General features: G+C 38.2%; 1 protein-coding gene across 36 annotated transcripts in view; it reads left to right on the top strand.

Annotated features, from left to right (window-relative positions):
- Nucleotides 1–15,153, top strand: part of RBFOX1 (RNA binding fox-1 homolog 1) — a 1,229,664-nt gene that overhangs the window by 1,013,683 nt on the left and 200,828 nt on the right. Inside the window, exon 1 of one of the 36 annotated variants that reach the window (XM_064153078.1) lies at nt 4,779–4,805. The exons of 34 other annotated variants lie outside the window; for them this stretch is intronic. In XM_064153078.1, coding sequence (XP_064009148.1) covers nt 4,794–4,805 — 12 coding nt within the window. In that variant the 5' untranslated portion in view covers nt 4,779–4,793. Of the gene's footprint in view, nt 1–4,778; nt 4,806–5,367; nt 5,390–15,153 lie in introns of those variants that run through there. One more of the 36 variants, XM_064153082.1, reaches the window with a different exon arrangement.

The following is a 15,153-nucleotide window of genomic DNA, read 5'->3' as shown; positions in this document are numbered from 1 at the left end:
GTTATTAAAGTGGAGGAAGAGAGTTTTCTGAGAATATCAAGTTCTAGAATATTTGAATGTTGACAGCAAATATATGGGGTATAGTTTTGATGATCTAAGAATTCTGGCTTTTAGGAATTTTAGCAGTGCATCAGAAATGCCATGCTAACAGGGTACAAGGTGCTGATCTGATAGAAACTTTGACAGGCTTGCTTTGTACTGGCAGATCTAACCCAAATCAGCCATTCTCTTACTGTGTCACTCTATACAAGATCAAGTATTTCTGTCTTCTCTCAGCTTTCATGGAGCCAGCACAAACTCCTCTGAACTGTGTGCTCTAGTTTATTTGAGTAGAAGTACAACTACACCTTATTTGCTCAGATTTGCACTGCAGGTAACCCAACAATGTACACATCAGGTAGCAGTGCTGGGAGAATCGTAACAGCTGCAGAGGCAGTCAGGAAGCCTCTGAAGATGCTTGTTTTTGCCAGCATTTTCAACTGGCAAGAGCTAGTACCACTGCTATAAGAGAAGCTGCAGTGCCTCAGCTTTGGGGCACCCTCGTTCCTGGGCTGGGTAGGGCAGAATGAGTAGCAGTGTAATGGAAGATTAGGACAAGGACTGACTCTGATACACATCTGTGCCTGTTGAGCATGGTCCAGCAGACTGACCTAGAATGCCAATAATGTGTCTATGAAATGTCAGTAGTGCTGGGACTTTTAGGAACTGATAGTCATGAGAAAAATAGCATCCAGCTGACCACTTAGCCCAGCTTAAATGTGGTTAAATGAAAATACATATTTTGGACTTTGCTGAAATGAGACTTAAAGCTCAGAAGCCAAATGTATCTTCATACATATTTACTGGCAAGATACCAGTATCTTGAATTTGTAATTTATGAAACTGTGCTGATTTTTGACACTGGTCAGAATTAGACAATTTAAACAAATGTGAGTTCAGTGCTGAATCTGGCACTTGGGTTGCAGTACAAGGCTAGAATGTTCTGGTTAGTACATCAGTGCAGTTGCCTTTTGTTTGAGAAGTAAGAACAGGAGAGATAAAAGTTGGTGAAATGAAACACTCAACCTGTCAGGAAACTCTTTGAAGTGTTAGGAATTCTATCCTAGTCTCTGTACAAAATAGTCAATGAATACTTTATACTGTTTCATGAAATTACATACTGCAATGTTTACTGATAAAGTGGCAAATGTTTTATACTCACCTCCACATTTCCATTTGTATGCAGCTTTTTATTGTCAGCTTTTTTCCTTAGCTGCTTGGGTCTATATCTCAAGGCAGCAATGATAACAGTAATGACACTTAGCTGAGAAATTGTACTTTGGTTGCTGCTGGGGCCAGGTATTGCAGATTGTTCTTGGATCTTGCAGACTAGATACTGTACAGTACAGTCCACTGGCATGGTTTAGTGCCAAACATAAGAGATTTTTTTTCAGGTTCACTGCAGTTCCAAGTGTTCCTCATCCATTTGCATACCTCACATAATTTTAATTTCAATGAGAACTTCATCAGTAAATGTTTTTGTTTGTTGGTTTTGGTTTTTTTTTTTTTTTGTTGTTGTTGTTGTCTTTTTATGTTTGTTTGGGGGTTGTTTGTTTGTTGTTGAGTTTCATTTGTACTGTGGTTAGCAACCTAACTTTGCTAGCCAGTAAAGAGAATAATGGAGATATAGTACTGGGGGGGGGGGGGGGGGAAGTGATGTTGTTCTGTTCATGTGACTTCTGGATAAGTCCTTGAATTAGTGTATTGAAGATGCTTGAAATTTTGCAGTTGTTGCTGACAGGAAAACTAGGAGAATCTATCAGCAGTGCACAGTGGATGTGCCACATACCTCAAATAATCCAGTCAATTAAAAATTGATTTTTGTTCTAGGCAGCATGGTGGTAATGTAGTGGGGAGACAGTGTATGCATTACCAACAGAGCTCACATCAGTTAAGTGATATTTAGGTGATCTTCTGTCATGGGAGAAAGCAGTGTAGTTGATGATCTTTGCTACTGAAAAAGCTAAATTGAAGTGTCAGATACCAGAATTGCATTTTATTTCTAATATGTTGGCCTGCCAGCCTGGGAGAAGGTATGTGAAGTCTGTGAATACAAAGGGACGAAAGTGCTAAATCTAGCAGAAACTGAATGGTTTGGGGAAGATCAAACTGTAACGTGGCTTTTAGAACCTTCAAGTAAACACATTTAAAGAAATTGAATCTTGAACTCCAGTTGCTGGACCTTTTGTTTTCTACCTTTCTCTTTTTTTCCTGGCAACAGATCTAAAGTAAACGAGAGATACACATGGTCTAAACCTCACCAATCTTGTTTATTAAAAGAGGTTACAATACCACTGAAAAGTTTGAAGAAAACCTTTTCTCTTAAGAAAAGAGTAGTTGCACTGAGAACAAAAAAAGGCTAAAGCTGTTCATTAAAAAATGTACTGACCTTGCATTTGCAAGATTCTGAGTTGCAGAATCTAAAGAGGGTTTTTCCCCTAGTATCAGAAACATAAAGTCATAGAATCAACCAGGTTGGAAGAGACCTCCAAGATCATCCAGTCCAACCTATCCCCCAGCCCTATCCATGGCACTAAGTGCCTCATCGAGTCTTTTCCTGAAGACCTCCAGGGACAGTGCCTCCACCAACTCCCTGTGGAGCCCATTCCAATGGGAAATCACTCTCTCTGTGAAGAACTTCCTCCTAAATGGAGGAAGACGTGGAAAGGAAGAGTCATGCCGGTTTTTCTGTGTCCTCAGTAAGTACTGTGAGCCTGTGCAGGGTTTGTTGTGGAGAGGCACACAATAACAGCTCCCAAGCCTGCAATTAAGATGATCTTTTATAATGGTAATGGTAGCTTTGCAATTTTCCCAAATGAACAGATAATGTGCAAAAAGGTTTATCTGAGGTTCTTGGTTATGACAAGATGCTGAAGTCACACTTGCTCTTGGTTATGAGACATCCTGATCAAACACCAGGACAATAAAGGTGTATCTTAGAAAATTTTGGAACAAAATGCAGGGTTTTCCTTCATAAAACACAGTTGTAGGACATCCTAGTGTATCTGTGCTTCACCTAAAAGATGGTTTCCTGAAGTAGTGGGTTAAGTGTTATGTATAGTCTAATTCAGCCCTCTTGGAGGTTTTGTGAGGTTGAGTTTCTTACTGTCTATAAAGTGCTTTATAGGGCTCAAGTGAAAGAACAAAACAGGAGTGCTCCTGTTGTTTAAAGTTTAGACCCTAAATTTAAATGGATAGCAGTGTGTCTATGCTTGCCATAAGATTTCATCACCATAACATTTTAATAACTTATTGACCTACAGCTCACTTCTGGAATTAGCTTTCAGAATGCAGTGTTATCTGTTTGTGAAGTGAACACATCATAAATAGGTTGGAAGGATGAGCAGTGGTCTGCAAGGTATTTTAGAATGTGTGGCTGTGCAGTCATTTTGTGCTCTATTTCTGAACACTTCTCAACTGAAATGTTTGACAGTTTTATGAAGACTGCAAAGGGGACAGTGCATTTATAAATGCAAGAACCCCACATTGTTTTCAGTGGAGGAGATTGGTATGAAGAAAAGTGAATATTGGTCATCAGTACAATTACTTTTTAACATCATGCTTTGTTTTAATGTGTTTTACTAAGTTGGAAGTCTTCAGTAAAAAATTGTCTCACCTGTGGCAGAAGTTTTCTTCATTATTCCTAGACTGTGTGAAAAGACAATAAATCACACATGCTTTTTAAAGGTTATTACTGAGGTAAAATGCTTCTGGGTTTTAGTGCTTTGGTAGTGGGGAAAAAAAAAGAAGATATTTTTGAGCCTCAGAAATCTTCAGCAGGATTTGAATACAAGTGTCTCACTGTGATAAGTGTGTTAGGCTCCCTTCTGTTAATTACAGTATTTCAAACAAGACAAATTTGAGAGCCATGGGCTCATACTATGCTAAATACTTCCTACTTCCTATTACTTGGAGGAGAATCCTCCTCTTCCCCCTCCGCCCCCCCCCCCCCCCCAGTGAATACTTTTTCACAGAACATAGTAGTGCTAGAAACTCTGCACCACAAGCAGGTAATGTCTAACATCCCACTAGTTACCTAGTTAGTTCAAATCATTGCTCTCTGCTGCTGACTAACTTGAAAAGGTTTTAGCCATCATTGCCAGGGGCAAGTACAAAATATGATCAGATATCTTTTAAAACAAGTGTGCTGTTCTCTTGTCCTTTGGGGTTTTTATTGGGGGGTGAGTGTAGAGATGTCAGTTTAGTTGATCTATTTCTGTGACAGTCATAACTACAAACTCTTTCCTTTCCTCCAGTTTGTATTAAATAGGTGGTGTTTTAAAACTTTATGTAGTGTTCTTTTCTTCACTAGAATAGTGCAAAAGAAGCTGGCTACTAATCTCAAGACTAGACTTAGATACTGTAGTTTTCATAACACCATGTCCGGTGCTACAGAAATACTCATTGGTGTTTCGTAAAATAAAAAGAAGTTTCCTGTTTTCATGTTAAGTTTCTGCTTTGTAAACAGTTTTAAGAAGTAACTTCATCAGACAGATTTAGAAAGGACTAGAGTTGTTGTAACTTTTCTTTACATTATTATTGTAGTTTTATCCAAATTCCACCAGGTGCTGCCAAAGAACATACAGCCAAAGCGAAATTTACAGCTGAAGTGGAAGTTGCTTAGAACATGTGTGCAGGCTTTCAGGAGTATAAGCCATTAAAGCCTTTTCAGAAGCAGCAGCACCTTCCCTACACACTTAAGAGCAATCTTTTCTTTGTAACCAAGCTCTAGGAATTAAACAGCTTGATCCAGAATGACATCATTTGTGGGTATCATATTCTTTAAAATGCATTTTGTCTTCTCTCACGCAGATGTTCCCTAGCAGGCTATGGGTGAATAATGCACTGTTTTAACAATTGGCTGTAGACATTAGTAACTATTAGTTTATTTTTGGGTGCTGGGGTATTTTTAAGTGAGATACGTTACTAAAGGTCAGTGTATTGTGGTTTGGGTTTGGTGTGGGTTGTTGTGGGAGTGTGTGGTTTTTTGTTGTTTGGGTTTTTGGGGGATTTTTGTGTTTTTTTTTTTTTTTCTTAACCCAATAAGCCAAGCTTCTATAGACACTGTATTCCCACCAACTTTGTTAAAGACCTTTCTTTCTTTTGTTTGTTTTTTGTGTCTTGCTGAGTCAGGAGTTTTGTATATCACAAGTCAGTTCTATTTCAGGTTTTGTCTCAGTCTGGGAAGAAAATATGCTTCCAAAAGCCAAGGTTTGCTTGAGGTAATAAGAGCCCCAAACTTGTGACTGATCACAACAGTGCACTGCAAAATGCTCAGGCAAACAGCACTCGTAGCAGCAGGAATCAATTCAGAGACTTGGCGCAGAGCAGTTTCTATTCTGCCTCCCTGGTGAGTTCAGCTATTGTGCTTATGACATAAAAAGCAGTGTGCATTTTAATTGCTATACTTCTTTTTGAACTGTTGCTCAAGTATTAGAATGGTTTCAGTCAAAAGGCTGGATCATGGACAATGCGGGATCAGTTGCTAGCAAAGGTGTAATTGGTGTGTGCTAGTGTTGGTGGTGCAAAAAACCTGAAATAATTATTGCATTGGGAAGGAACTTTAAGGGATTAGCCTCGTAGCAGGTAATCACTAATGGCTGGCATGGCAGCACTGCACTCCAGAAATGCTGTGTTGTTTTCTTTTGTGCTTTATTTAATTAAAGCCTCGAGTTGATTGTTGTGCACAAATGGTTTATATCTGAATGTTTAATGGATGTTCAACAGCAAAAATGAAACAAAGATTCTTTGGAGTAGTCTCACATACTCAGTGTGAATTGTAAAGATAAATGTAGTTAAGGGGAAGGAAAGGAAAAAATTACATAGAGGAGTTACTTGAAGCAGAAGCTTTTAGAAATGTGGCCGTAGTTAAGTCTGCACAAAGAAACTCCATGCTTGAAAGAAATCCGTGGCAGTGACTTTACCTGGTGATATTTAATTAATTATTTGTTGAGCATTGTGTTTGCCTTCCCTTAGGATATGATCTTCCTTGTTGTGCCTCCTTCTTTCCAACAGAGAATGTCAACTAATTATTTCGTTATTGGATGTTTACTTTAGATATCAAAAACTGTTGGTATGCAAGTACTTAGTTTCTTTTCAGAACTCTGTGTGTATAATAGCTCAGTATTACCATAGTGTTCCTGGGCTCCTGTTCTCTCACTATCCCAGCATACTTGACAGAAAGGGAGAAAAGGAAACAGAGGAAACATAAATTATCCTGCCGATGTCAGATTGGATCAACGCTTAAGCTAGTAGGTGTAATACAGATGCTGTGATCAGCTGCTCAGGGCCAAAATCCTCACAGTCCTTGTGCTATTCTAATCAAAGGTACTGAAGATTGAGCAGTTCTCTGATGTGGTCTTATCAGTTGGAGTGTAATGTAAATCCTGTTACAGCAGCTTTGTCCGATCTGCCTGTAGCTTTGTTCTGAACCTTTCAGTAACAGTTCACTGAAGCAGAAAGAGCCCTGTGAATTGATATTATAAACCTGCATGGTTGCTTTATTCATTGTTGAAGCAACAGAATATAACAGAAGTATTTATTTCAGTGGGTTGAAAATACTTTCTTTCCCCCCCCCCCCCCTTTTCTATCAGTGTGAGCAGGGGAAAAAATGTTCTAAATGCAAAAGAGGAAAAGCTAATGCTATAATCATATCCATAGCATTCGGAGCACAATCTCATTGAAAGATAATGCAGAATACTATATGTTTAATTTATTTTACACATTCAGAGAGATTGTTAAAATCTCAAAGTGTTGTTATTTCCTGCTGATGAAGAAAAAATAGCAGGTGACACTATTATAATCAGGAAATAATAGTCATGAGAAATAAAGGCTTCTCATAATGCACTTAGTCTTTGCCAACAACTGCGCTTTTCGAAGCACCGCCAGCTCTCTTTTGGGGCTGAGATGAGTCTTGGAAATTCAAGATTGTATTGTATTCACTTTCTTGCTGATGGGCACTCCTTACTGAAGTTCAAGAGCGTGAAATTTCTCTTTAGTCTCACTGCTTTGATATGGTGTTTGCCTAATAATCAAACAAATTAAAGTGTGGATGAAAAAACTGATAAAACTGCAATATCTTAAAATTAAGAGGCTGAAATATTAAATTGAATCCCTTGTTAATAATGCTGTGGTGCCAGGCTGACCCTTATTCTTGAAGATCAGTTTTAATGTTGCAGACCAGTACGAAATATTACAACTTTGGTGCTTGAAAGAAGGGATGCCCTATTTGAACCTCTGAAGTGTTGTGTAATCTAAAACTTCTGCTTTCATACTTTAAAGCTTTTCTGGAGAAATTTAATTGACCTTTGTGAATTACGTGGGTATGAAAGCCCAAATTTATCTGTAGATGTTTATGTATCCTATCAGTGAGTTCTTCTGAACACTCATTTTCTTCTGTATGAGGATAGAAAGATTTACAAAGTTAGTTCTGCCACCACTAAGAAGTGTTTCAAATGGAAATCACCTGGAGTGTTATTTAAGATAGAAATATTCTTGTATACAATTTAAAATCTCCTGCTCATGATTTTTGTTTGTTTGCTTGCTTGCTTTTTTAATGCTGATGAGAAAGTTTAATCAGTGAATAGCTGATTTGTTTATGTTTTTATTGTTACAATTTTGAAGAAAAAAATATGCTTAACTACTGAAGAAGTTGTTAAGCTTGTCACCTCTTCACTGAAATGAATAGATAGAAGGATTACTTTTGTGGAAAATAATGTATTTGTCTTCTACTTAATTTCACATCATGGTCCGTGAGAAGACAGACTTTGTTCTGGTTTTATCTCGTGGCATAAGCAACCCCAGATAATCAGAGGTCAAAGCCCATCTTCAAAATGATTTAAAGAAAATAATAATCTGTGATGCACAGTCCTGGATTGTGACCTCCCACTGAGAGTATATTTTCTCTCTTTGGAGTGCCTGAGTGAAGGGGAGAGCTTCTGTAAGGCAGTGGAAGAGCATGATACGCCTGTCCTATCTCAGGACCTGCAAAGAAAGTAAGGCTGATAGCTCTAAAAGACCTAAATTGCAGTGTATGTCTGTTTTTGTTAAATGGTGACATTTGCACGTCTTCACTGCTTCTTTATGTGTACTGTAACAGGTTTGCATGTAGCAGCAGCAATCAGAAAAGGTTTAGGTGGGTACTAAGCATTGTCTCAGGAATCTTGGTATGTGACACAAAAGATATAGCTGCCTTATGGATTGAGAAGTGAAAAGATTATTTGGTTCATTTTCTTTCCTATTTTTTTTCCTCCAGGCAGAATAGTAAGAAAGGATTTTTTTTTTTTTGTTAATGTCACATATTTAAACAATTTCAGTGTGACAGAAATGCTGCCAGTTTTCCATACATAGCCATTCCTCTCCTTTCGTATCCAATACCTCTGTGAGCTTTCATAGGATGAGTGGTGTTACTAATCCTTGACAAAGGTCCCGGAGGTTTCAGTGAACAGTAGGCAGTGCAGATGTAAATGGGTAACAAACACTGTGAACTGTCAATCTCAAATGGTTATTAATTGCTTTGTTCTCATTTTAAATTCCAGCTAAATAAGTCCAACAGTAAAATGCAGTAAAATGTAAAGTGGAATAAATTGACTTAACTTTGCAGAACACCAACTTTTTGGTATGTACCCACACAGCTCATCAAATCCAGATGTTTTGTGTATTGGCCACAAGACACTCAGGTCCCTAGATTCTGAAAACATACTTGTTTGTGTTAGCAAGATGAATGTTTCACTAATTTAGTAGTCAGGTCTTCTGTTTGTGCTCACTGCAAACATTTGCATTGATTAGAAGGTAGAACAGAGCCTGTTTGCAGGGCCACAAAGTTGAACTCCCTCAAGTTGTTGTTTCTTTCAATTTAAATGATTTTTACTGTTTTGTTTAGTTTGGTTTTGGGGTGTTTGTTTTTTTTTCTTTCAAAATAACTCTTTGGCATTTCTAAAGGGACTGTGGAAAAATAAGGTGTCTGTAGTGTTCTCTTTTCATATGTCTGCATCTTGGTCTCCTAAAGTTTGTGAAATTTCTTGCAGATATTTTTTTGTGTTTAATCTTCCCTCTGAAACACTTCTTCCCATTTTGTACTGTATCAAACTGTAATATTTGTCCAAGGATGAGCTTCATCTAACATTTTGTGAACAGAAATGGGAAGTGACAGACAGGCTAAAAGAATATCTCCGTGCCAAAGAAACAGATATCATTTCTTTCTCACCAATTATTGTACGCCTGGACACTGAAGACTCTGAAATTGCAGATGCACTAAGGTTCCATATTGATCCATGCTAAACTAATTTGATCAGCAGAGAGACTTCTCTATCATGTTATTTGTTCCTTAGTATTTGATTGAGACGGTCAAACATTGAGAATATTGTGCAGGGAAAGGAGGGACTGGAAAAGAGAGACATTAAAAGAAAGTAATACAGATTTGGTAGATATATTTTGTTTGCATTGATTTGCACTATGGATATGTATCTTTTGATGGCAGCTGTCTTCAAAATAATAGTATAATAGATAGTACTCTGGTACATAACTTTGTGTTTTTATTACTTCTTTTTACTGATATCTGTAGAATAATTTAATCATTGAAGTTGGTCAGTTACTGCACTCTCAGCAAAGATGTTTTTTCTTTATTGGATTTTGAATGTTTTTTTTTCTGGCAAAATACAAGAAAGTCATAGTAATCATGCAAGAATATGAAGTTGAAAAATGTCTAAGAACTGCAGAGGAGATTTTGCAACAGGGGCATAAGGAAGTATAAATTATATTCTAGTCTTGCAGAAGTAGGTGTTGAGCTACAGGGAATGCTCTATCCAGCAGAAGACAGTCTACTGTCTGCTCTTTAGGTTCAGGTTTATCTGACAGTGACTTGATAGATCAAGAGTCAGTGATGACTGTGCTGGTTTGAAGTGTCCCTGATCTTGATGCTTTGCTTCCAAGGTACCAGAAATGTAGGATGCAGGGAATTAAAAAGCCTGGGAAGGTTTCATAATTTTAGATGTTCGTTCATTGCATTTGTTTTGGTACACATGATGATAATTCTGAGCCTTCTATGCGCAGGGAAAAGGGGTCTTAGGGTGCCGATGTCCGACTGCATCTGCTGTTCTGCAGGTCATACTGGCTGAGACAAGGACATTATCGACTGATTGGCATTCATCTTTCCCAACTCTGCGACAAGTTGGAACAAGGAGGGGGGCCCTGCTCTCCCTTTCCTTAATCACAGCAGGAAGCACACGTTTTATGTAGAGGCACTGCTTTAGGCAAGCAGAAAGAAGTCCAATGGGATCTTTCTTGCTGCTCTATATTTGTGTAAAGGAAACAGGTAATCTGAACATTATGTTGTCTAAAAGTTTAGTATTAAAGAAGTGGGAAACTGTTAGCTCCCTGTCACTCCCTGACTGATATCCTAGTTTTGGATTTGGTATTGGATGTCTTCTGTCTAATGGAATAAAAACTAGTCCAAAAGTATCCATTTGGTGTAAATTGAAAGGAGGCTGGTTGTGAAGTACTGTGGTGTAAGCCTTAGTGAGACAGAAAGGGTAGTTATCACAGAGTGTCATCACATCATTTGCAGAGCAGTTATTAGTTTTATTTTTCGCTTGCAGATAGAGCTCAGGACAGGGAAGATGTTGTATATTGCTTTCTCTTCCCCCCCTTTTTTTTTTCTTTTGGCTCATGAGATAGTACACTTAGTCAAGAGTGCATTTGTTAGACTCTGTCATATTTATATTAAGGATATAACAGGATCCTGCTGCACCATCAATTGCTTTTCATTACCCTTGTCTTTGCTTGCAAAGGTCAGCACCTTGCATGTGAATCAAATTTGGAACAGAGTATTTTCTTTAGAAGTGGAACTGTCATCTGCATTAAAAGGCTGTGCTGTTTGAGAAAGTTGATATAACATATTCCTGAGCTCTTTAACTCTTACAGGAAGTTAATTCAGAACCTTTGTGTGGGCAGACTGTATTCTTCCCTGTCAGAGTTGCAGTTGCTTTTGTTTTGTTTTACATTTGAATAATACATTTGATTACCATGGCAAATGTTGCAGTGTATGCATGCCTGACTGTAGTGCCTAATTAACTGATGATAACAAGCCAGGATTGCCCTCTTTTCTTTCATAAGCAATCATATACATGACAGTTCTTTTATCGTTCTTTAAAATTGACTTGCTCTCCTGACCCTTACGCAGCTCCTGTTTTCTGTGTTTACCTCTGATGTCTTTGCAAGACTGTTAATTTTCTGTGGCATATCCTATCTAGTTGTAATTAACACATCGAACAGCTAAGAACTAGTTCTGCTTGCAGATGCCTAATGGAGGAATGCTTTCTTCCAGTAATTATATAGCTTCAGTTTACTGATTTGCATTGACCCACAAGAATTTCTTTCTTTTTTCTTTTCTTTTTTTTTTGAGAATATCTACAATAGTATAGTTCAGTTTAGGTGGGGAAAACAAACTAAAAATGAAGGTTAATTTGCTGTAGTTTACCTGTGCTTACTACACTGAGAAGCAATCAGAGGCAAGTTTGGTCGAGGTTTGCACCTAGCAAAGTTGAAATTAGAGGTAAACACTGCTGTCTTCTTGCATGGTTTTAATCCTGAAGTCAAAGGCCTGTTCTTATAATTAGAAACTTCAAGAAGTGCTTGACCTATTTAAAAGAAGCATTAAAGTGAGATGTGTAAAAAGCAAGTATTTCCCAGCATTGTATCATATAAAACCTGGACTTAGATTTCAAATGAAGAAACTGGGATTTCTGTTTATCGTTTTACAGCTGGGCTGAGATTAAAGCCATAATGAATACAAGTTCAAAGAGAGAAAGGTATAAGAGAAAAGGTTGGTAGTTACAGCAATAAAAACAGGGGCAAAAAGAACAGCTTTTCTGAAGGGCTCAGGCTGGAATAATAATGATAGAATTGTCTAAATCGATATATCTCTTGTCAGCCTCACGTCTGATGTTTGAATCAGTCAGGCCTTTTCTGCAAGAGCTTTCCTCAGGAATATTGAATTATTTATTATTTGTATCTTTTTTCCTTCTCTTTCTGATGCTTTTTTTTCTTCTTTTCTTTTTTTCTTCTCCTGACTTAGTAAAATTTGTTTTTTATGCTGCCAGGTTCAATGTTGTCTGCTGTTTGATAAATAGCAGTAATTGGGTGCATAGCAGAAGTCGTGTAAAAATGTATGACTTCAATTACATCTAGAACAATTTTTCCTTTGTATTGATCTTTTTTTTCTTCTTCTGTATAAGATCTGCTCTTCATAGCCTCCAGTGTTGAGTTAGTAAAGAATTACTCTATGTCCATATGTTGGCATGCACTTTTGAACCCATGCATCTTTTTTTTTAAAAAATGGAGTGCTGTCTGGAATCAGCTCTGTCTAAGCAGTGAGTGAAAAATCAGAGTCCTTCACACAGTGAAATATTCACATTGTATTCCAGTCATACTTTAAAGTTACTGTGCCTCCTTACAGTCTCTGCTTCTCTTGTCAAGATAATGCAATGAGGGTACTGGCCAATTAATGAAAACATCTTTCATTAACAATTATAATTAATAAATCAAAATGTGCTTTGAAAGGCCCTTCCATGTAGGCAGTCTCTGCTCATTTACAGCTGTACCCCGTAGTGTACAGCCTTGTCAATATTGTCAGAGGTGCTGAGTTAATAGAAATGCACTGTTTGTAATTTCAAGTATTTTGTCTGGATTCTGTTTGTGTTCCAGCTGTAAAGTTTTAAAATTGTTTCTTTTTTCCTCTTTATGTCAGGGCATGACACAAATAATTTGATCCAGAAGTTTGTTGTGCTGTTGTTGCCTGTGGCAGGGGGCTTTGGAACTAGAGGATCCTTGGGGTCCCTTCCAGACCTGACAGTTCTGTGACTCTATGAAAATGAGTTATTGCCCTGAAATGCCTTTCTGGGTCAGAACAAAAGATGGGCCGAATTTCACATTTGTACTGGCATTATGCTATGTTCTAGTATGGGGTGATGGACTGCTGAGAAGTTTAGGTTTGAATCCAGCCTTTAACTGAGTTACAGGCTATCAGCACTGGGCTTCTGTATAGGGTGCTGCCGCGGTCTGTTATGCACATTGGATTTCATTATATGCGTTTTTGAGGGTTGATGCGTTGCAACATTGCCTTGTCCTTATTAAGTGTATTTTTTTGTTCATTATATAAGTCTTTGCTGCTCTGCTTCACGCTTCAAACTCTTCTAAAGTAAAGGGTTATATAAACAGTCATATTTATGCCATCCAGCAGTGGATCAAAGGGAATATTCCTCACAATTTTGGTTAATTTATGTCATTTAAAAATGTAATTACCTCATGATTATTGCCTGTGTTCTACAGCCCTATTTTGTGTTTTTAAAAAGCAGTCATGCTTCAGGTTGCTAGTGGACAGGAGTGCTAAGCAGACTGGCTATAACCTAAGCCTCGTTCTTTCTGTGCTGTGTGCCCTGTTGTCATTACAAGGAGGGGAGAAGTGACAGCAGGAGCTGCAGATTTTGCTTCAACGGTTGTAATAATTCAGTGAATTGGTAGAGATTCACTTCTTTCTAGTGGGGCTAATTCTGCGGGTGTATTGCAGGCTGGTAATATGTGTATGCTTCAGAATGATGTCTGTCGACAAAGAAATACCTTCTGTCTCTGAAGTGTTTTGTTTAGGAAACCCAAACTTGAATCCTTTGGAAACCGCTGTGTAATGTAATTTATTTGAGGACTGTCAATAAATGCTTGAATTGCTCAGTAGATCATCAGCTGAAGCTGGGGTTAAATAGATAAAAGGAAGTTGGTGGTGTTTTTACCCAAAGTCTTGTTTAAGCCTCACTAGTCTTTTTTTCCTGTAGCAGTTTGACAAAATTGCTTTTCCTAGCAGCAGGCTGTTAGGTGCTGTGCACAGAAACAAAACCCTATTGTTTTAGATTTTCTTTCATATCATGTAGGTGTCTATGCCATACCACCCACACAGTAAAGCAAGTGAGCTGTGAAATATATTCATTGTTAGAGTACAGGGGAAATGGAGGCAAGCAATCGGCAGTAATAATGTACGACAGCAAGGGGAGGCTGCCAACATTACCTGCATTATTTCGGTTGCCTTTTTCATTATAGGTTCGGGAAATAGGCAGCAATTCGATTATGGCATGATTTGGGATGGAATTGCTTGCCGTTCACTGACCCTGTCACAAGGGGATCAAATGAGAAGTCAGCTCAAATAAAGTTTATAGTGCATTAACTGGACCAAGCATTGCCTAGCCTGGGAGCATGATTTTTCATCTTCCAGGGTTTTGTAACTGCTTCTCAGATATATTTGTACCTTAGGGCGAGGAGGGGGGGAAGAAGAAGAAGAAGGGGGAAAAAAAGAGGAGGATTGGCTGAGATGTATAGGAATGAGCTAGTTGGCCAATAGTGTGCAATCCCCTCCCCTCCCATGTGCAAATCTCAGCTCCTCTCTAGCTTGTGAGAAGCAGCATGATTAATAACACTGAGGGAACCTGCCTGTTGGATTATTAATTTTCCATCCTTTTTCCTTTCTCTTATGCATACCCCTGACGCTTTGCCTTTTTTAAAAACAGCTTTTCTTTTCCTCCCCACCCCCCCTTTTTTTTAAAAAAAATTTTCTTTTTCCTCCTTTTTTCTTTCTTTTTTTTTCCTCATGGAGCTAACCACTAGTCACTAACATTCTCGTGGCTATCCAACCCTGCAAGGGCTTGCTTCACAGTGGGGTGAGTTTGTATATTAAAATAGGGGATTCTGCAGGGAAGCACGAGCAACAAAAAGAAAAAAAAATAGAAAAAAAAAGCAAACCCATCCCTGTGATGCTTGATTACAGTATAGTTGCCTTTAGCTACAACTGCTAAAACTCAAGTTAATGCTGATCTAGAAGGCAAGAAATACGTTGTGGTGTCTGGCTGTTAGTTCTGGGGAGGACCGCACCGCATGGACAGCTAAACATTGCTTCTCGGTATTCAAACTAATTGAAATTAGCCCTAAAACCCTTGATTGCTATAGAGGGTAGAAAATGTGAGTTAATGGTAGATAATTGGACAAGCTGCGGGGCTTTTGTTGGTGATGCTCATGGGTTGTTGGGTTTTTTTTTTTCCTTTTTTTTAAGCAGGCTTTGACGAGACTCATTGTAAT

The sequence above is a fragment of the Pogoniulus pusillus genome, chromosome 13 (genome assembly GCF_015220805.1).
Source record: "Pogoniulus pusillus isolate bPogPus1 chromosome 13, bPogPus1.pri, whole genome shotgun sequence".
Lineage (NCBI taxonomy): Eukaryota > Metazoa > Chordata > Aves > Piciformes > Lybiidae > Pogoniulus > Pogoniulus pusillus.
This window is presented reverse-complemented; position numbering and strand designations above follow the sequence as displayed.